Source organism: Aedes albopictus, chromosome 2, assembly GCF_035046485.1.
Source record: "Aedes albopictus strain Foshan chromosome 2, AalbF5, whole genome shotgun sequence".
NCBI lineage: Eukaryota > Metazoa > Arthropoda > Insecta > Diptera > Culicidae > Aedes > Aedes albopictus.
In genome coordinates this window covers 167,543,817-167,567,150 of record NC_085137.1, presented here as the reverse complement: position 1 = coordinate 167,567,150, position 23,334 = coordinate 167,543,817, and the positions used below count along the sequence as shown (strand labels likewise).

At 41.3% G+C, this 23,334-nt stretch overlaps 1 protein-coding gene across 2 annotated transcripts in view; it reads right to left on the bottom strand.

Moving 5' to 3' along the window:
- The window catches only part of LOC109398732 (protein apterous), a 274,586-nt gene that overhangs the window by 194,965 nt on the left and 56,287 nt on the right, over positions 1 to 23,334 (bottom strand). For both annotated transcript variants that reach the window (XM_029859067.2, XM_062850690.1), the window contains exons 2-3: positions 1,988 to 2,434; positions 1,088 to 1,227 (exon numbers count right to left, since the gene is read on the bottom strand). In XM_029859067.2, the coding sequence (XP_029714927.1) occupies positions 1,088 to 1,227; positions 1,988 to 2,434 (587 nt within the window). The remainder of the gene's footprint in view (positions 1 to 1,087; positions 1,228 to 1,987; positions 2,435 to 23,334) is intronic.

Here is a 23,334-nt window from a genome sequence, read left to right as displayed (position 1 = left end):
TCTGAGAATATGGTAAATGAAAAACTTGTACGGCTAGACCAATTCTACAAAAAAAATCACGGAAAACTCGCTCTATTTCTGATATTCAAGGTGAATGCCATAGACTACCTTCTTATATTGATGAATATCAATTGACATTTTTTTTCGAAAGTACTCGATGATATTTACCTTAAATATTCTAAAAACAGTGGTTTACCGGGACTTTCTTGTACTACTGATCTAGCCACATAAGTTTTTCATGTACCATATTCTCAGGTTCAGCTTCTAAAATGAGCTGTAGGTGGTTGTTTAGACATGTCGAAATGACATTTTCAGCACTGATTCCATTCCACCAACAAAAACTTCTTCCCACGATAACTGTGGTGATGCAGAGTTTCACAAAGTTACAAATTGGTGGTCGTCATCTATGTTCATTACTCATGCTCATGCTCAATATAACAGTTACCTACATCTCTTTGAAGGAAAATGGTTTAAATTATTGAGTTTTGCCTGAAACTTTTTCTAAATTCAACAATTTTGCCAATTCTTTATTACACCAACGAACCTAACCTAAAAATGACTGACAATTCTCAGGTCATTTTGACAGATGTATCATGGACATGAAAAGGACGGCAACAAGATAGATAAAGTAGAATATATGATCCGTCTTTTTCGTGCATGCGTGTGGTCTGTCAAAATGACCTGAGAAGTGTCAAACATTTTCATGGCTAGCTTTGTTGGTGTAATGAAGAATACGTAGGTATTCACAAAAAAAGGGTGACTGGCCAATGCTTTATTCAAAACTGCAACTGATAAGCAATGCGCAACAACCTTGCACCATCGAACATTTTATAATTTCCATACACTTTGTTGCTGATTTAGTTTAACTATTCGCCTGAGGGCCTAAGATTACCTCGACGAGAACTTCTAAAAAAAATCCTTAAACATATTCGGAAGCCGAAAGCATTTTCACGCTGCTCCGTTTTCGTCCGTTGTTGACGGCTTTGCGGCTACCAGTTTTGAGCCCGCCGCCGCACTCTACTCGTCATAAGTATAGATAATTGGAGCAAAATGATCCTCAAGAGGAAGAAAAAATAAACCAACTTACCTGTAGTAATCTGTTTTGCAGTAGATATTGCCATCGCGGGAGAAGCAGGAGTTGGCACCTTCCAGCGTTTGCCGGCAGATGCAACATTGTAGACAGGTAGCGTGCCACTTGCGCTCAACAGCTGACAGGTAAAACCGATCCTGTTTGTGTGGGGAGGGGGTGCCGGTATGGAAAAGATAGAAAATACGAATTCGAAACGTTAGTGATGAGTGGCAGCCAGACGGTCGGGATTTCTTCGGATAACACGCGCAGATTTGCCGGGAGCGTTGTGGAAAGGATATTTGCATTCAATTTTCTTTGAGGAAGTTTTTTCTTCGTCAATACGAGAGCAAAACCACATTTCTAAATTGAAGTCGACCGAAAAAAAACCTCATTGTATAATGAAAGTACCCAATATGGTCCCAATTAGGAATGTGGTTTCTGATCAGATTAATGAAGTGTTATTGGAAGGGCCACCGGAAGGATCTTGCCCAGCCCACCCCTGGTAACGACAGTTGAGTGATCCCATACGTTGCGGTTTCTGTGAATGTCCTTTGGAATATGAAAAAAGTGGCCAATTAATGAAGAGGAATGAACTACAGGCTGCAACTAATGGTAAACTGATTTGATGATATGTACTAATAGCAATTGTGGTTTCTGACTCTGTTGGACCACCTTGATTTTCAACACTTGGAATAAAGTGAAAACGAAATAATTGTTTAAAACTGAAACCGCAACGCAGTGTTGGATTAATTAAATTGAGTTATGCATAACAAGCTCACATAAAAGTATCGGAAGGAAATTTTTAAACCGAAAACAACAGCTTGTTTTTTGTTATTTAATTATCAATTGTTGAAGTTCACTTCAATAATGGATAGTAAATAACATGAAACGAGCTCACCCATTCTTGTCCCAACCTACCTGTATCGGCATATCACAGCCCGCACACTCGTCCAGTCCGGAGGGTGGTAACTCAGTGGAGGATTCGGGACTACTGGGCCCGCCCGGCGGTTCCGACTTGAGCTGTATGCAACTGTTCAGCACCCCACTGCTGGCATCGGAGCAGTCGCTTCGGTTGAGATCGGTGTAGTAGTTGGGCCGATCGGCAATCAGCCGATCCGGCGCCGAGTCATAGCTGTGGCAACTGTCCGGATAGAGGTGTCCCGGGCCGAGATGACCTCCGCCGCTGCCGATGCCTATGCCGCCACCGTGGCCTGGCTTGAGGCTGTTGTGATCGCAGGTGTCCGTACATGATATACACGTCCGGTGGTTGATGTTGTTGTTGTTGGCGTTGATCTGGCAGGCTGAGTTCGTGAGGTGATCTGGACTGCGCTCCCGGGGTGGACCAAGAAACCTAGCGCTCTGGTGCTGAAATTTGACGAAAGAGAAAATAAGGGTAAAATTATGAATTGGAAAGTTTATCAAAACACATAAACGTTGAATTTTATCATATGGATTCTGTAAAATCGTTGGGTCACGCAAGAAAACTACACAAAAACTTAAGGCGTCTGATTCGTGAATTGAAACTCACTTGTCATCGCAAGCAATGACCATAAATGTGCGTAATAAAAGCCAAGCCCCAACACGAAAGCGAATTTTTCCACTACTGTTCTGAACGCCAGTAAGCAATCAGGAAGGCCATTTCTCGATTCATGTATGCCTTTGTACGTCGTCGACAGATTAACCAATAACCTAAGGCACTTATCCTCCTCCCTCTTACTTCTTCACCGTTCACCACCACCGTTGCATTGGTAAGTAGCTTCCATCACGCCTAGATTGATGTGAAATGGGAAACCTGTCAATGAGAAAATCGTTCGGCCCGTTTTGGGAATGACACAGAACACGCACACGTGACGCCGTTTACGGTCACACTTTTTTCGTCAGCAGCAAGCTGTATACGTTCGAAACCAGCCGTGTGTCATTGGCAGTCAATTCAGTGGGTCCTTAAAATACTGCAAGCTCTTTGTTCTTGTAAATTGTCCAAACACCGTGCTGTCAATTTCTAAAAAGTCGAATTTTATCTTGATTTTTATATAAAGATTTCATTAAAAAAGGAATATTTTTAAATGCTGGCGTGCAGAATACATCCAATAATGGCCAAAAGGTAGCAATGTCTCTGAAGCAATACCTTCTTGGTGGTTCCGGAGAGATGTAGGGTTTGGCGACCATAGGAATGGTTTAGTGGGTACGAGAAGAGAGTAGTCCTGGATTTTACTTTTGTTGTAGAAGACGGCCTGTCAGACCTACACTACCCTAACCTTCTGTTAGGGTGTCTGTTGAGCAGATTATCCCCCTATGGTTTAGAAGGAAAAAAAAAAAGGTACCAATGTCTCAGTCTTTGCACCAGCAAAATAAGATTCAAACAAAAAATTTTGAGTCTATACACAGCATGTCAGCAAACTAGAATGTCAAAAAGTTCCTAATAAATAATTCTAGAAAGAATAGCCTAAGTTGAAAGAAACGAAAATCTTTGCTTAAAACTTGAGCAATCATTTGAAGCGTACTATTGATTGCACTGAGTTTGTTCGTACCTCTTTGCAACAAACATATTTGCTGTATAAGAGCTTAATAAATCACCCTTAAGCAAACTTCAGCTTAAGAAACTGTTATTGAGCTAACCCAAGTAACGGAGGGTTAGTTCTTTTGATCAGAATTCGGACAAAAGGCATTCAACCAAACGGTCCATTCCGCCAGATGAAATTAGGATAATAGTAGAAACCGTGTTAGCCTTGTTATCTACGGCTGTAATGATATAATAACAAAAAGGCGAAAAACAAATAGTCGAAATAAATAAAATTTAAAAAATTATTGCTCCAGTGAAATTTATCCATCTTCAAAATAGTAATTCATTTTTTGTCTGCTCAATGTTGGCACTTTGAAATTTTTGCTGTCGAGCTGACTGCATTTGTAGGTGGCAATCATAAAAACCCTCTGAAGCTCCCTACAAAGTCCCTCATATCTCCTCAGACCTCATGAAACACCCTGAAGCGCTCCTAATCGCCCCTAAAATCCCCCTTAAACCTCTGAAGTTCCTCTGGAATCCTTGGAATTGTCCCTGAAATGCCCTGAAGCGTCTCTGGAACCCCTCATAACCCTTTTATAGGTAGAACAGGTACATTGGGGTGACCCACATTTATATGAAAAACAAAAATTTCGAAAAATGCCAAGTCTCACCTCCCGAATCAGTTGTTTTGGACTCCCAGAAGCTACGTTCAAAATTTGAACAAAACCGATTAAGCCTAAGGGGGTGCTCAAAACGCTTGAAGTTTGTATGGGAAAACTAGGCCAAATGTATGCAGAAATTTTAAGTTTCCGAATTTTGCCGCTAGGTAGCGCTGTAAGCGTTCAATGATCAAACTCTTGGTATTATTGTTGGTGACTATATATCCAACAACTTTGTCAAAGACCGCCTGTGTAAAAAGTTATACCCTAGGTAAAGTGAGGCAAGACATTATTGTTGTTTTTCCAGTACATGTAAAGGAATAATATCAATAATGAAATCTCAATACTTCGCCTCACTTTGCCTAGGGTATAACTTTTTTCACAGCCGTCGGATCACTTCGCGGTCTTCGACAAAGTTCTTTGATATTTAGTCACCTACAAAAACACCAAAGAGTTTATTTATTGAACGCGTACAGCACCACCTAGCGGCGAAATTCGGAAACTTAAAATTTATGCATACATTTTGGCCAACTTTTCCCATACAAACTTCAAGCGCCCCCTCAGGCTTAATCGGTTTTGCTCAAATTTTTAACGTATTCTGGGAATGCAAGACAACTGATTCAGGATGTAAGACTTGGCATTTTTCGAAATATTTGTTTTCCATATAAGTGTGGGCCACCCTAGTGCGAATGCTACACATGCTATGTGCTGCATGAAAGTTTACTAAAAATGAGTACTTTTATTTTAGAGAGTAATAACAAACAGGCGAAGAACAAATGGTTGAAATAATAAAAGTTTGAAAATTGATTGATCCTGTGTTTTGTCTGTCCCCTTTTTTAACACTTCGACATTCTGACTGTCGAGTTGATCTTTTATCATTGCATCTATTGGCTTTCGTTTTTTTATATTATTTAGCTTTTGCAACCATAAAAATCCCCTGAAGCCCCCTACAACACCCTGAGGCCTTCTTAGACTCAACCTGAAACCCCCCTTAAACTCCTGAAATCATTTGAATTTCCCCTGAAATTTTAGGGGATCTGAAACTCTGCAACTACTCAAAATCCTTGTTATGCGCAGAACTGGTACAAAATAGCGCTACCTCTTTTTATGCAGGACGTAAAAAATTTGCCTAGCACATATTTCAGTGTAGGGGAAGACGGGGTAAGAAGGCCCGCCGGGGTAAGACCTGCAGTTCACCATGAAAATGCCGTTTTCTATAAACTTTCACCTAGTACTCTGTTGAAGTAAAAAATATTTGTCATTTTGAGCCATTGTGTGCAATGTTTATATTGAGATTTTCAAAACAAATAAACAAAACAAAGATTTTGCTCCATGATGATGTATTTGATCTAATTATTTCGCATACAACCTTAAGGATTTTGATTCGGAATAACGTTTTCAAACCAAAAAAGTAACCCGTTAATAACTTACCAGGAATGTTAACAAAACATAAGAGGAACGGGATTGAGATTGAAAACAAAAATCCTTATGAACTACCGTCATAAGTAAAATTTTCCCAAGCGGGGTAAAAGCGACCACCTCGAACGGGGTAAGACGGCCACCCCCTATATCATAGAATAATATGGCTGCACCCAATTCATCGAAAATTGTTTGTTGAAAATATGCCATTTCACATAAATAAACTCATATTTGCGTTGTCTGCGCTGGACGTAACCAGAAACAACATTTTTGTGATGTAAATGGGTGTTTGAATATCCATATTTACGATACCCCAATAAAAATAATAAATGGTAACCCCCGGACAATTATGTTAATCAATTTTCCATGTGAGGGACTTAAGGGAGTCATATCTTATTTCAACGTATGAAATTCAAACATTTCTAATCACTATTATTTAAAAAAATAGTGATGGTCCTTCTTACCCCGCCGGTGGGCCGTCTTACCCCGTCGTCAAAAAATAAAGTGCTTTTTAATCACATTTTCAAATGACTCAAAAATATAAAAGTTTCAACAGCACGAATCGAAAATTAATTTTCTTGCATGCCCAACACTTTGAAAAGCGATGTGCTGTGTTGAAACTATTGTAATTCATTGTCAGTGCTAGGTTATGATTTTTTTGGCTTAGGGTGGCCGTCTTACCCCGTCTTCCCCTACTTGTGATCTTTACGAAATTTACGAAAAAGTTCTCCAAAAGCAGTTTTCGACATATTTGTGCTTGATTCTATCAATATTTACTTAACTTTAACCCTTCAGCGCGCGCTGTTGTAAAAAGTACAACACTACCTAAAAACCTCGCTTTTCGTATACAGCGCGAGCGCGGTGCAGTTTCGGTTGTTTGATGGCGCGCGTCCTGGAAGGTTAACAAACTTAACATACTTCCTATCGGAAATATTACATGAATAAGAGGTTTTCATTTCCGGGAGTAATTTTAAGAATTTCTCTGGCAGAGTTTGGATGAAAAAGGTTGGAAGAGTGATTTGGAAATTACAAATGACAATTTCGAAAGATTTTTGTTTTTTTTTACGAAAATGTTTGAAAAAAAAAGTTTTAATTAGGAAATAAATGTACATAAAAATGATGGAATAACGATTAAATATTTTAGAGCAATGAATCTAGGAACTTATGACAAACCATCCAAAGTAAATAGAGACATGCCTTCTTAACAAAATTTAATTGAAGTTGCCTTGAATATTTTCTTTCAAGAATTCAAGAATTCTTTCAAAAAACATCTCTTGATTATATTTCCAATTATCCTTATTTTGTACTTTTACATTACCGTTCCGCGAAATTTGTTCTAAGTGTTACGTCTGTATCTCTGTGTTACAAAGTTTTGATATTTTGGCCAAGTATTTACAAATCTAGACCACTATGCACCGTTTCTCTTGGTATCAACGAGCTATTGCAAAAGGTTCCAGTAATTTGGCTGAATGCAGTTTGACCAAACACCGTTTGACAGACAGCCGTTTTGGGGCGAATAAAGAGTGATAAACGAAAGTGAGCATTGCATAAATGCCATTCCATAGAAAATCGATATAGTGGATCTGCGAATGTCGTGATATACGGTTGGTTAGTAGGTCACCGAAAATAATTAGACCCGTACTTTATCAGTTTTTTTTTTAAGTATACTGTGGCTTGTATATCTGTTTCTGAATAAAAAGAGCATTTGTAGCGCTCAAGCCGTTTCGGGCAATGATCCAGTGCAAAACACGCAAGCATTCCCCTAACACGGGCATCAAATGGCAGACCGTCAAATGGCAGAAATGCCTAGACCAAACTCAAGGTATGTAAGCAACTTTCGCTGCGAAATAAAGGCAATCTGCCAGAAATATAGACCAAGAACAATAATGAAACCTCGTCATCCTGGGATTGGACTTCGTTATTCATTTAGGTTACTGGATACCATGGTGGTCGAAAAAATCAAGACTTTTCGAAATCATTTTTTTTTTTATAATAACTTACCTAACCAGTAAGGCGATTTGAAATTTATTATCGTTGAATAAAGGGTTTGAATCGAAAAAAAAAATACGTTGAAAGAACGTATGTGTATTTAGATGCAAGAAATATGTTAGTAAACACCGGAATCGCTTCTTGTGCCATGTGCTGAGATGCATACGTTCATAAATTTTAAATGGCGTGAAAAGAACTGTTTTTGTTCCTGGGAATTTGAGATGGCGCCAAGGGTATTTCCAGGAAGTTCCTAGAGAGCCTAGAAAAGAGACTTCAGTGGTATTTCAAGAGATTTGAAGAGCCTTTCAAAGCTGTTCCGACAGGTTTTGTTGGCGGACTACGGGAATTTCATGGGCATTTCAAGGGATTTGGGGGTTCTAGAGGGCGTTACAAGGGGTGTTAGAGCTGTTTCAATGCATTTGAGAAGAACTTCAGAGAGTTCCCGGGAGTTTCAGAAACTCTTTGAAGCGTTCCGAGAGGTTTCAAAGACGTTTGATAGCATTTCAGTCGCGTTTCAAAGCGTTTTCAGTGGTGTTTCAAAGGGTCTCTGGAGACTATTAAAGGCTGTCGAAGGAGCTCCGACAGCATTCCATAATTTGGGGACCCTGAGACCCAGAACGCCCATGACACATGGAACGCCCCAGAGACCCCTTGGAAACCCCCTGAGACCTATACATCCTATACATCCTGGAACCCTCTTAAACGCTCCTAATTTTTAAACTTCCTACCTCGCTACCTCTTCCTGAAACCCCTTTGGACCCTCTGAAACGCCTCTGGGTCCTTCAGGTATCTCCTCTCCTGGATCTCCCATGGTCGCCAAACCCTTCGTCTCTTCCGAACCACCAAGGAGGCGTTCCCAAGTAACAATTTTGATTTTATCGAAGTGTTTTAGCGTTTCAAAAACCCTGATCATAAAATCATTGATGCCGACTTCAAAGTCCTCTCGAGCTCCGCCAATGCCGCCTATGACCCACGTTCTGGCTAGTGGGCCATCTTATTATGATCTACAGGACTTCGTATGCAAACCGGCTTAGAATTTCGGGTTGTAACATAGTTTTATCGTATCCTCGATTAACCTTCTAAATAAAACCATCTTCTGATTTGTCAAATATTTGTTTTGCTTATTTTTAACTACATATCAATGTTCGATGGTCAGAATAAATAATGCTTGGTTTATTTATCCAGCCATCAATTGGAAAGTTGCCGATCTGGAATTCCGATTTGTTTTCCTATTTAATACGTGTTAGGAGACATGCCACTGGAAATTTGTGGTGAATATGACTGTGATAATGACAAAAAATAAGTTCACCACACAAACTGTGCATTAATTAGAAGTTCAATGCATTTAATTTACTCGGTGGAATTGGGTGCAAATAGCAGAGTTTCAAAAGCAGTACTCACCAAGGTGCTCACTAAACAGATTGAATTGCTGCATAAGCCATGATTTTCTGCTTATTTTAAATGTTTCATGATTTTGCGAATGAAATAATCAAAGATTGCCTTGGTGATCGCTACGTTTAATCAGTTTAATCAGTTGAATCTTTAAGTTTGATCTTAAGCTGTACGTTCTTCAAATTTCGACTGTTGATGATTATGTTGGGAGGTATAGCGTTCAGTCCTTGGAGGAATAACTCAAAAACGGATTCTTAAGCTGTCATCCGACGTTTCGGTCGCTATATTGCGCCTTCTTCTTCGCCTGCTCCGTTTTTTCGTCCGAATGAGCCCACACCATAGGCCACATTTGTCCCAGACGTAACGTATCGTCTGCCGCCAGTGGCGGTGTTCCTTTGGATGAAATATCCGAAAAATCTATCCGGGTCGCAGAACGACGATGCAGTTGTCCGTTTTGGCGCCACTTTCAGAAAAAAAACGGAGCATAGTTAATTCCCAGAAGAAGCCGCAATATAGTGACCGAAACGTCGGATGAATGCTTAAGAATCCGTTTTTAAGTTATGCCTCCAAAGACTGAACGCCATACCTCCCAACTTGAGCTGTACGAAAAATCATAAAATTGAGTAATAATTTTTCTGTATTTACATAAATTATCTCGGTTAGGTGACATATTTTTCTGATAAAACTCTATGTTCCTGATGATTTCTCCAATAGGGCTAAGTCTCCTGAGGTGATCATAACTGTGCTCATGATGGAACTAACGGTTTTATCGCAGCATTTCTTGGTCTATGTTATGGCCACGAAATCTTTTCTGGTTTTAAGCTTTGCCTTACAGTTTTGTTTATTTGTTTACAAAAAAATCTCTCGTAACAACATCCCTGAATTCAAGTTTTATTGAAATGGTAAAGTGATAAAACCAATTCATGACTACTTGCAAGTCTTTAACTGAACAATTTTGTAGCAGAAGTTATGGAATGCCAAACGGGCAAAGTAAAAAACTACCACATAAAACTAATATAGAACAACTAGATTTTTCACATGCTCGTATAAAACCAGGATAAAACATGAATACACCTTCAAAGTATGCTGATTGTTACTTGGGATCAGGGATAGGGTGCGACTCAAAACTCTTTGCGTGCCGCACACTCTGCTACGAGACAGCACAACAAACTAGAAGGAGACGAGCACGCGCAATCGGTTGTGTGTTGCTCGCTTACTTTGCCGCGCGCTGGAGCTCTCCTGTCTCTCACGCTCTGTCGTATGCACTCTCTCGGTGCTTGTCTCCGTGCTTTGCACTTGGCTTGATACTACGCATGATTGGAAAAAAATTCGAATCAAACGACCCATCACTTGTCAACCCTTGACAAGCTTACAAACTTTGCCGAAAACACAAACTCTTCAATTAATTTATTAATTGATTTTTTTCTGTTTAGAGACTAGCACAGTCCCAAGCAATTAGCAATCGTGCATTACTCCCTGCGCCGTAGAGCTAGTGCTGCGATTGTCTCTCGCACAATTACGAAAGCTCTCACTCATACGTCTCTTGTCTCTCGGCAAAACGGGAGACGAGCACTTGCGATTGTGTGAAGCACACGCTTTTTTCGCACCGCACGGTGCATGCCGCCAATCCCTGCTTGGGATTGTTTCAGAGAGGACACGGTGTGTTTATAGAGCAACTTTAAAACAAAAAATAAGTAAGTCTGAAATTTTGCCCAATGATACTTCAATGCTATTAGGAGGCCTTGTTAACAGAGTTAACTTGTTTTTATTCTTTGACTACGGTGAAATACTATTTAATTTTGAGCTTGTAAACATTAATTCCAAAACAATTCAGTTTCTGTACTTTTTCCTCGAAACAGAGATGTTTCCCAATCCTCGAGTGCTTCTCTTGGCTTATCAAATAACATTCAAATATTTTTTAGGGAAGGCCGACATGCTCAGCAATCATGATAATTTTGTTTATTATAGGATTCGTAATAGAGACATACTTGTACTTGTGAACATGTATACGCAAAACCACGTTCTTGAAATAAATAATTAATACTTTAGTGAAAACCAACACATAATGGCTGTGATTCAAGGTGCTTAGAATTTATTATTGTTCATGTATTATAATATTAAAAAATATAGATATTTGGTTGGACTTTTGCCACTAAGCTTAGTATTTTAGAATGCGTTTGATAGTTTTACTATTATTTGGAAACCATTCAACATATGTCTATGAAATTTTCACACTGTCACCTATGCATACTACTTCGAAACGTCTGAAAATTTTATGGTTCTATCTTCAAAGACAAAAAAAGTTGTGACTATATGTAGGAGATGCAATAATTTACAATATGCGCTTTTAACAGTTTTTTCATGAAAAACTTCAAAAAAAAATTTGATCTTTGATGAATGATGAAATGATGGAAAAAATATTTTGAGTTCGTTAATTTTCCTTAAATCTAAAAGTGTATAGAAATTCACTCATTCTCACCCCTTCGAGGGATGATGTTTCATCGAGCCTTAAAAGTGGCTTTTTAAAAAGGTCGTATTTTCAAGCTTTTTTCGATAATTCATCAAGAATCAACCAATTTCTCTAGAAACCTAATTTTTCGACAGGAGCTGCTGGCAACCACGAGGAGGATACCATAAAATTGTTGCTTCAATATTAGCAATATTTAATGAGATATTTTAGATAATGTATTGACCCAATCTCGCCCCTCTAACCAATTGTCACCCCAAACGACGGTACATATATGTATATAGTTTCATAAAAATAACAAAAAAATCAAATTTAAAAAAGTTTGAAGTATGACGCTTAATTTTCAAAAACAAATGAGTACTTCAGCCAATTGTTCTTGCAATTACTTCTAAATTTCCTGCTCAAATTTGTTTACTTACAGTATCTACCCCTATATAAAAATGCAAATCAATTTGCAAGAAATTGACATAATTATAGCGGCAAGTGCCTAAAATAGGTACACCTACCCAAATGGCACAAGATCCTACTTTCCTATATTTTTGACACGAAGTTTTCTTAGTAATGTAGCAAAAACCATTTGTCTGCTGTATCGTAGTCACCGTCATCATCTGTGATGCCACCATGTATATTTCAGCGCCAATATGGAGGAAAGCACTCACGCACCATTGCATTGCCTTGCTACTGCGGGAGCCCTGCGCCTGCATTGAGGAAGGTTGCTACCAAATCAAATCGAATCTCGCTCGCGTGATTTCGAATTGTGCAATCATAAAGCTCCAGCTGGCAGCGGTAGATCTGTGTGAACAGGGGTCTATCACATTGTAGCACATGTACAATTTTGAAATTGCACACACCACGTTTTGTCCCGCTTTGGACAGCACGGTTGAACCAGTGATACCTACAACCATGTAGTAATCGATCGCGATGGCTGTAATCGGTGAGGTGTATTGTGAAATAGGTATTGCTCTCCATTGCAGTAGCGTGGGTATGGAGGAAGACTTGCAGAGGCAGACAGTTACTGTGGAAATGTATCGTAGCTTCTCGTAACCAATAGTGTATATTCGGCAAACTTTCAGGAGTTCATTGAAATACTACTTCCACCCTTCAAACACCTCATATCGTCATAAACCCAATTTAAAATGTCCTGTGAACTGTGATTCTTTTAAAGTCATTGTGTAACTTGAAAACGTAACAGTAGTTCCGTTCCCTTATTTTCTGGTAGTCGTTATCTATCCCTTCAGAGATGGGTCTACTGTTTCCGTTTCGAACCATCATGACAAAGTTCTTGCTCAACAAAATCTCGCAACTCTCACCCTTTGATAAACCAGTCGTTTTACTTATCGACCCCGTTTCACGGTTTCGACGTTGCAGTCAGCTTTGGACTGAACATCAGCAGTCTCCAAAAAGGGTTCAACAGAGCCCTCATGTAATTGCAATGCCTGCGACATTCATTTTAGGAATTGCTAAGTCCACCGTCGATACTGCACATTGTTGTTGACGGAAGGGCTCAATTTGAGCTATGACTGTAAATGCACAAGTATGCAGAGTCAGGGTTAGTAGTACTAGTAACTTAGTACTATAATAGGTCCTGAAATCTGCAATGTCCTAGAAGTGATAGGAAACACTCTTCACCTCATTAATTTATAAACTTCAATATGCAACCAAAATATACCTAAAACATCATTGCCACCCTACAAACCAAAAACTCACAATCACAACCTTTTTGTAACAACGAATTGCTACTGCTACCTCTATTGCCGCTTGGCACAGCGGCACTCGACCTGGCAGGAACCTTCAACTTTTACGCCAAGGCAACCGACTGGGGCAGCCGTGGCAAGGCAAGGCAAGGCAAGGGGACCACCTTGCCAGGGAGGACGCTCAGAAACCCGGGCGGAAAAGTTTATCTTCAGCGATTCTCCAACATAATTGACCTTCTTCTGTTTTGTGCCATATTTTCGTCGTCAGACAGACAGGAAGAACCTGGCTAGCGGAGCGCGAGCTTGAGCTCTGCGAGGGACGAGAAGGGATTTAAGAATGAAAATAAGACAAAACATATTTTTGATGAATTTTCCTTGGCTGGCGTACGACGACGACGACACACCAGAGTCTTCTTCGGGAATCGCGCTGCTACTGGATGGAAAGAACAGCATCGCGCGCGTATCGCTTTTGATCATGATTTAGGTGAGGCCGTTTGGGAAAATTTTGTTTTCTATTTTGGATTTATCGCGGTTCATCGTCGTTGCTGTCGTTTGTTGCAAGGTTCAACGGTTGCGTTGCAGTTGATTTCGGATGATATACTGGAAGGGACGTCAAAGTGCAACACGCAGGAATGTGCTCTTCGCAGCATAGATGGGAGAGAAATTATGCTAATTAGTGCTGCCCGGGAAATTCGAAGAAAGTGTCTTGGCGAGGAGAGTAAATTGGAATCAGACGGGATTGAATTGCGAAGGCTAAAAATAGGAATATTCAAGAGCTACTAGTGAACCGAAGAAGGTCATTTGGGTTGTATTCAACTTCGATGTGTTTAAAGGCATTTTAGAAAATTTTCGAGGATTTTCAACGGGTTTCAAATGCGTTACAGGTGCGTTTTCGAGTGTTTCAAAGTGCGTTACAGAGCATCCAACGGGGTTCCAGAATGCTTTGAAGGTTTTAGAGGCTTAGGTGGTGATTTCGGGGGTTTTGGAGGGTCTCGGGAGCGTTGCAGGGCTGCAAAACGGTGAGTCGATAAGGAGAACGTTCAACATAGCTCTGGTCCTCACAAGTTCTTACCTCATGCTTCCACGGGTCGAGCGATGACAAAGACCGCCAGCTAAGAGTTGTGTGCTTAGCTGGTAGTGCAGCTTGGGCACTGTTGTCCTTCTGACTTTAGCTAGATTGAGGAGGTACGACCCGAGTGTCTGTTCACCAAAGAGGTGCGACTCAAACAGCGTCTGTTCTGACATCCAGTGGCTGAGTAAGAAACGCTGCACCACGCCCAGCTAAATCCAAGGTGGAAGCCCCATCAACGTGGTCGTCCCAGTGTTGGTTGGGACGTTAAACAGAACTGGCACGATGGCCCTCCGGCGAGACAGAAGTATTGGCGTAGGCCCAATAAGCCACCCGTAAAAATCCCCATTGCGAATAACATAGGAGAAAATACGACTGGATACAATCGGCAAAGACCCACGCGACGAAATAAGGACTACGATTGGAAACTGGAAACTTGGAACATGGAATTGCAAGTCACTAGGTTTCAGGATAATCTACGACGAACTACATCCCCGCAACTTCGACATCGTGGCATTGCAGGAACTTTGTTGGACTGGACAGAAAGTGTGGAAAAGCGGGCATCGAGCAGCTACCTTCTACCAAAGCTTTGGCACCACCAATGAACTGGGAACAGGATTTATAGTGTTGGGCAAGATGCGACAACGTGTGATCGGGTGGCAGCCGATCAACGCAAGGATGTGCATGTTGAGAGTTAAGAGCCGTCTATTCAACTACAGCATCATCAACGTCCACTGCCCACACGAAGGAAGAACTGATGACAAGAAAGAAGCGTTCTACGCGCAGTTGAAGCAAACATACGGTGGTTGCTCGCCGCGTGACGTGAAAATCGTTGTCGGCGACATGAACGCACAGGTAGGAAGGGAGGAAATGTACAGACCGGTAATCGGGCGAAACAGCCTGCACGCCGTATCGAATGATAACGGCCAGCGATATGCGTAAACTTGGCAGCCTCCCGTGGTATGGTAGTCCGAAGCATCTTCATCCTCCGCAAAGATATCCACAAAGCGACCTGGAGATAACCCGACCATCAAACAGAAAACCAAAGCGACCATGTTCTAATCGACGATAAATTCTTCTCGGATATAACCAATGTCCGCACATACCGCAGTGCGAATATAGAATCGGATCACTACTTGGTCGCTGTATGCATGCGCTCAAAACTTTCGACAGTTATCACCGCGCGTCGAAGTCGAACGCCGCGACTCAATATCGAGCAGCTGCGTAACGTGGAAGTGGCTCAAGACTACGCGCAGCAGTTAGCAGTGGCCCTACCAACGGAAGAGCAGCTTGGTGTAGCTACACTTGAAGATGGCTGGAGGGACATCCGATCCGCCATAGGTAGTACTTAGTCTTCCGGATGAAGAAGCGCCAGCAGGAAGAACGAGATCGCGAAGCGATGGAAGAGCTGTACCGCGCTAAGGACACACGAAAGTTCTACGTGAAGCTGAAACGCTCGCGCAGAGGCTTTGTGCCACAAGCAGACATGTGCCGAGATAATCACGGGAATATTCTCACGAGCGAGCGTGAGGTGGTCGAGAGGTGGCGGCAGCATTACGATGAGCACCTCAATGGCGACGTTGCAAGTACCGAAGGTGGCGTGGTAACAGATCTAGGAGTATGTGCACAGGACGAAAGACTTCCGGCCCCTGACTTCCAAGAGATTGAGGAGGAGGTTGGCCGGTTGAAAAACAATAAAGCCGCTGGAGCAGATCAACTACCATGCGAGCTTCTAAAAAACGGTGGAGAAGCACTGGTGAGAGCACTACACTGGGTCATTACCAAGATTTGGGAGGAGGAAGTATTACCGGAGGAGTGGATGGAAGGTATCGTTTGTCCCACCTACAAAAAGGGTGACAAGTTGGATTGCGGGAACTACCGCGCGATCACACTACTGAGAGCTGCCTACAAGATACTCTCTCAAATGTTATACCGCCGTTTGTGACCACGTATGTGGGAACCCTAACCTCACCTAATGTATCTGACAGGAGCCAACATCTATCGTGTATCCATAATGGAATCCTTTGTGGATACACAAATGTTTGCATACAAGATGTTGGGTTCTAAAAAATGGCGGCCTCAAACCCTGGTGTCTATCACCGATTGCAAGAGAGTTCGTGGGGCTACAACGGATCAGGTGTTCGCCATCCGCCAGATGTTGCAGAAATGCCGCGAATACAACGTGCCCACACATCACTTGTTCATGGATTATAAATCGGCGTATGATACAATCGATCGAGAACAGTTATGGCAGATTATGCACGAATACGGATTCCCGGATAAACTGATACGATTGATTAAGGCGACGATGGATCGAGTGATGTGTGTAGTTCGAGTATCAGGGACACTCTCGATTTCCTTTGAATCTCGCAGAGGGTTACGGCAAGGTGATGGTCTTTCGTGCTTCCTGTTCAACATTGCTTTAGAGGGTGTAATAAGGAGAGCGGGGATAAACACGAGTGGAACGATTTTCACGAAGTCCGTTCAGCTGCTTGGTTTCGCTGATGATATTGATATTAATGCTCGTAAATTTAAGACTATGGCGGAAACGCTCATCCGATTAAAGAGTGAAGCCAGGTGAATCGGATTAGTCATTACTACAGGATGGCAAAGGGCTCCAGGGAGGAGTCACCGCGCCCGCCACCTCGAATTTATATGGACGGTGATGAAATCGAGGCGGTTGAAGAATTCGTGTACTTCGGCTCACTGGTGACCGCCGACAACGACACCAGCAGAGAAATTCAGAGGCGCATTGTGGCAGGAAATCGTTCTTACTTTGGACTCCGCAGTACTCTACGATCGAATAAAGTTCGCCGTAACACGAAGTTAACCATCTACAAAACGCTGATTAGACCGGTCGTCCTCTATGGGCATGAAACATAGACCCTACGTGCAGAGGACCAACGCGCCCTCGGAGTTTTCGAACGGAAGGTGTTGCGTACCATCTACGGTGGAGTGCAGATGGAAGACGGGACTTGGAGAAGGCGAATGAACCACGAGTTGCATCAGCTGCTGAGAGAACCAACCATCGTCCATACCGCGAAAATCGGGAGGCTACGGTGGACGGGTCACGTCATCAGGATGTCGGATAGCAAAATTCTCGAGAGTCGTCCGACCGGTACAAGTATACGTGGAACGCAGCGAGCTAGGTGGGTCGACCAAGTGGAGGACGATCTGCGGACCCTACGCAGAGTGCGGAACTGGAGACAAACAGCCATTGACCGAGTGGAATGGGGACGGCTACTATGTACAGCAGAGGCCTCCCGGCCTTAGCCTGATCGATAAGGTAAGTAAGAAATACGACGGAAGATTATCTGGGATGTCTCTTTGTAGGCGGCATACAGAATTGTGATCACTCTTAAGCCCAGTTTCGTGTTCAAAGGGAATCGCTCAATAAATTTCTTGACAAATTCCTGACAGAAACACAGATTTGAAATCTTCCGACCCGAATAGAGCGACGGAGAGGGAGGAAGAATTCAAAAAGCCGGCGCTGATGGTCCACGTGATTGAGTGCGAGCACCAATTCGATTTACCTGGAACAAAAATTCTTGACCAGGACAATCGTTTAAACGCACTTCAGATCCTTGAAATGTGTCACATTTTTTGTGACAACAAAACGGTTAACTATAGATCTGACACAAGCAATCTGCTTATTACCTGACAGAAAGTCTTATGTAGATTCTTGTTTTAAACCACAAAATATGGTGCAAGGGTACATATTTACTTAATTTATGTTGTTTTGTGGAGCCTCGTGGTCGTGCGGTTAGCGTCACCAAACGTATAATCATACCATGCTTTGGGGCGAGGGTTCGATTCCCGCTCCGAGTGATGAAACTTTTCGCAAGAAATGTTTCTTCCTCGAATCCACTGGTTGCTACTCCATCCTCCGAATAGGTAAGATGTCTCTAGGAAAAATAAAATTATGTGCCGTATTCGAGTCGTGTTCTGGTCAGTAAAGATCGCCTCGCCGTTGAAGAATTCCCCATGCAACACATCGTAGGGTCCGGTCCCTGGAAAAATTGGCCATTAGAATACCAAAATGAGTTATATAAATTGTAAATTATGATACTGAATTGCATAAAATATTTTATGCAATTCAGTATCATAATTTCTATTTTACATAACTCATTTTGGTATCACAATAGCCAATTTTCCCGAACTGCTTCATTATGCAATTGATATGAGATTGAAAATAGTTGAATAATGTTCATAATGCAACTCATTTGAGATGCATTATGAACATTATGCAATTCAAATGGGTTGTATAATGAAAAAATCATTGCATAAAATTTTGTATGGCACTCGTTATAAAACTCGATTGTTCAGCACTCTTCGTATTTATCCAACTCGACAAGCCTCGCTGAATGAATGTACGACTCGTGCTGAAAAAATCAACTTTCTACAACTCGTTACATAAATAACTATTACTTATTGTGAATTCTCTCATTATTAGTTCGTTTTTCGAGCTCGAGTAAAATACAATTCCGGTTAGAATACCATGCTTGATCGTATTATTCTATAAAGCGAGATTTCGTTTTGAATTTTAGGACCCTATTGTTATTTCTTCGCAACTGCGTACTGCGATCAAAAGAAAACGCTTACTTGGGCGATTCGGACAAGCAATTTCCCGTGCATCAAGATAGGTCGAGAAATTCTTTCTGAAGTGCAAACAACCCCGAACTTGTTACCTTTCTTGTACACGGAAACAGATCTGATCCTTTTTTATGATTCACAAAATATAAAACATTAAGGTTTGTCATTTTATGGAATCATGATCACGAATCATAATTTCATAAACTGAGTAACTAATATCATGAATCGTTGCAACCATTTTTATGAACTCAAACTCATGAAAATTATCAAGCGTTTCGCACACATGTCAAAACGTGGTCATTCAGTGTGTGGCATCGTTAGTGAATGGTGAAAAAATGTAAAAATGCCATTATTTTAATGGGAATATAGTTTGGAATAATTATTATATTGTTACTTTTTCTATGTTTTTATCGATCTAGTAAGTTACTAGTTTCTCCCAAAGCAACTGGTAAGTAAAATAAATCCGAAAATTTCTTCCAAATTAGAGTGAACAATCATTTCTAACTCATATCCGATTGCACGCCATCGTTCTTATTCCAGCTCAAACGGTAGCGGCTGTCAGTTCTTGCCCCGGATCCGGTCAATCCCGTTACGGCTTCGTTCCTGTTCCGACACCAGCACCGTCTCGACCGCATCCTTCTGCTCTTGTTTCAGCAGCATCAAACGACGCAGGCACCGTTTCAACAGTGTCTGTACCAACTGCTTACATCCGGGCCTCTTTATTATTCGTCCCGTACCTACTCGATCCCGTTCCGGCTTGGCCAAACTTCAGAATAGCACCGACCCTATTCTGACTCCGCAGTCTCCGAAGAAAGTATTTACTTCGTAGTAAGTGAATTATTTATAATCCTCTTTGCGATACTGAAACTAAGATATGTTAGCCAATAGTCCTTTTTACGAGCCGATTTGATTGGGAAAATCCCATAGTCTTATAAGCGATGCGCACCCGAAACCATGATTTGAAATCTTAATAACATGATTTAGCTTCATGGTCCTAGAAAATCCACCAGATTCATCAGCGATGCGCACCTGAAAGCATTATTCGAAATCTCAATAACATGATTAAGCTTCATGGTCTTAGAAAATCCACTAGGATCATAAGCGATGCGCATCCGACACCATGATTCAAAATCTCAAAAATATGATTTAGCTTTATGATTTTTGAAAAAAATAGTAACGCATTTGTAGCGTTACGAGACAATAAATCCTACTATCATGATCATAAGTCATGGTGTAGTTTTATAAAACGAAAATTCACTAGGCTCATGAAATCATGAGTCATTTTTAAGATTTTTTGGAGCAGAACTTTACCCATGTAGACAGGGCAAATGACCACATCCTTTCACTACTCCGGTAGCTATTCAGTCTCCCAGATCCGGACTGTTAGTCGGTGCAGGCAGGTAGCCAACTTTTCCGGGCTCATTTTGACGCTCCTTACCAGCTAACAAAATGTTTTTGAGCTGCTGAATAGCATCCTTAACTTCCCTCAACGTGGAAGTAGGCTCGTTGGTGTACTGACATAGTCATTTCTCCCGCTGCCTTGGATTCCATGTTTCCAGTATGCATCATTTTACGATTCATTTGGTCTTTTCATATTTCTTTTCTTATAAAATTAGTCATAAGTATAATTAACTGTTCCATATTTTACAGTTAAGGTTTACTTCGGTGAATCCAATAAGTACGTCAATGTTACCGCTGTTTATCAATTTTCATGATCTAACTCTACCTCTTGTTAAAACGTTATTTGCTGCTTCGCCATCATTGATTTAAACACCCCATCTATTCAATATAAAATCACCGAAACATTCGTACAACTTACTGACACACTCACGTCAACTGCAATCCCCTAAAATCCCACATTACGCTAATCGACAAGGCAAACACTTTCCCGCCCGATTGCAACACTGCAATGTAAATATTTGTGAAGTGTCATCTAATTATTTATATGTACGGCCATCTATCGTCGTAGTCGTCGTCGTCATTCGCCTCGGATTGTTTGTTATTTTTCCGCCACGTCACGACGAACGACGCGAATGGTGCGCGGTGAAAAACGATCCAAAGAAAGCGGAAAATCTCAGCCCGAGCCTGAGCTCTCATACCTTTGTTGTGCTTAAAGATATTTAACTCGCGCCCCACCTCGCCCTAGCATCCTTTACACATGTGTGGTGATGGAAGCGAGGGCAATGCATCACTCCGTCTGCGTCCGTCCATCCGGCTCATGGCCCAGAATGTGCAGAATATTGTCGTCTTGTGCACGGCTCATCGGAAGGAAAACAGATGTTCAACATCAGCGGGAGTTGGCACTAGGTAAATAACGAGACAATGCCGACCACGCCGACGGATTGGCGGCGGCGGCGGCATGGAACAAACGGGTGGGTTTTGAGGGAAATTTTTGGAAATCGGAAGTCGGCGAGTGATGATGCTGGCTAGATGTAGACTTGTTTGGATAGTGTGATTGGTTGTTCTTGGGAAGTTGGCATCACACTACTTCGGGTAAAAGATACAGCAGCTCAGTGTTATTTGTTTGTGTAGTGATGTGTGAACCAGCAACAACGATCTACGATGCCAAGAAATCGTTCCCAGCTCATAGCCATCCATCAAAACATCAAAACCAATTGAAATTCATACCACAGCACGAGGTATTTTGTCACCCATTTAACCGCATAAACAGACCGGAAAATGTGATGCATATTTTCGAATAACGTGACCGACCTCGGCTGACTGACTGTAGGAGTAAGCATTCAGACGGACACTCACGTTCTATGTTCGAATGCATATTTCGCATTCGAACGCTACGGAGGTGCATAATTTATGCTTATCTTTCTCGACCCCAAACTCCCTGGAAGTAAACGCTACGAGTAGGAGCAGCAGAACTAAATTAATGGTTAAATTTTAAAACATAACAAAAAACGAAACGATTTTGGTGAGAGGCGGAGGCGGTGACGCAAAATGTGACGAATTAAAACACAATTTTGCAGAAAGTGTTACGTAGGAGGTAGAGAGGTTTGTGGATTTGAACAATCCCAGTAACTATTAGCACTATATTTCGCCTTTTTGGGCTTATAGGGCTATTACTCTACCAATATGGAGCACAATAGTCCTATAACAGCACTTCAGTAGTACCGAAAATGAATAAGAGTGCTCAGTGATAGTTATTCAAGTATGTATTCATAGATTCATTAAAAAAACATTTCTGTGAGTTTTTCAGAAAATTTAAAAAAAAATCCTTCGGAAATTTCTTCAACAATTCTACTATAAATTTCTTCACTAACTCTTTCAATACATCATTCATGGCTTAATTCGGAAATATTATTCAGGAATTCAAGAAATTTTACAAAGGGTTTTTTTGAATGCTGCTTCAAAAATTCATCAGTGTATTTTTCAGAGATTTCATCAAAAACAATTTTTCGGAGATTCGTTTTGAATTCATTACTGGATGGTCATGGGTTCAATTCAAGCCCCGACATTAGCAATAATTCTTCAGTTGCTCTTCTCCCCGAGAGTCTGGGCCTAACGCACACGGATAATTGGATATCAAATAAATCACGTATCCAAGATTCAACTATCAGACAGTTTTTAGCTTGCTGAAGAACTTTGTTGAAGACGGCATCATTCTATCTTATCAGGATTCTGAGATATAGAAGTTTGAAGATTTTTGACCCTTACGCCACTCAGCGGACGATTCTCGAACCAAAGACGCCATTGCCAGATAGTTCTTACCGTGCTGAACAACTTTGATGAAATCGGCATAATTGTACCTCATTAGGGTATCGAGATATACGTGTTTGAATTTTTCAGACACAATGCGCCACCTAACGGATAAATCTCAAAACAAACACCTTACTATCAGATAGTTCTGAGCTTGCTGAAGAATTTTGCCGAAGACAGCATCATTCTATCTTATCGGGTTTATGAGATATGAGGGTTTGAAAATTTTTTACACTGGCGCCTCCTAGCGGCGGAATCGCGACCCAAAGTCACCGTTGCCAGTTAGTTCTTAACCTACTGAACAAATTCGCCGAAGACACTATACTTCTACCTCATCGGGATCTTGAGGTATACCCCAACTAACATTTTCAGCGCTATAAGCTTCAGTTATTTGCTTTCTGTTGTGTAAAAGCAGTAAAAGCAGTTAACGCTGAATAAAAGGAAAGCTAGTCAAATATAAATAATAAGCTAATACACGATTGCAAAACAAGCACCATACAGCTACCAATCTCGGTTTTCAGAAATCCATTGCTGGTCACTGGGGCTGCCTTTATTCCACTCTATTCCAACTCCGGGAGATTTCCCGGAAGATGTGAAAACTTGAACACATCGAATAGGAGTCCCCACTAACAAAACAGCTGCTACTATACAGTACAATTCGTTATACTGACAAATCCCCAGACCAGCAGCGCTTTAAAGGCCGTTATGCGATTTTATGACGGCTAGAAGCTGTAATAAAGAAACTGTTGGTTTACCAACACGGCTTGTCGGATAT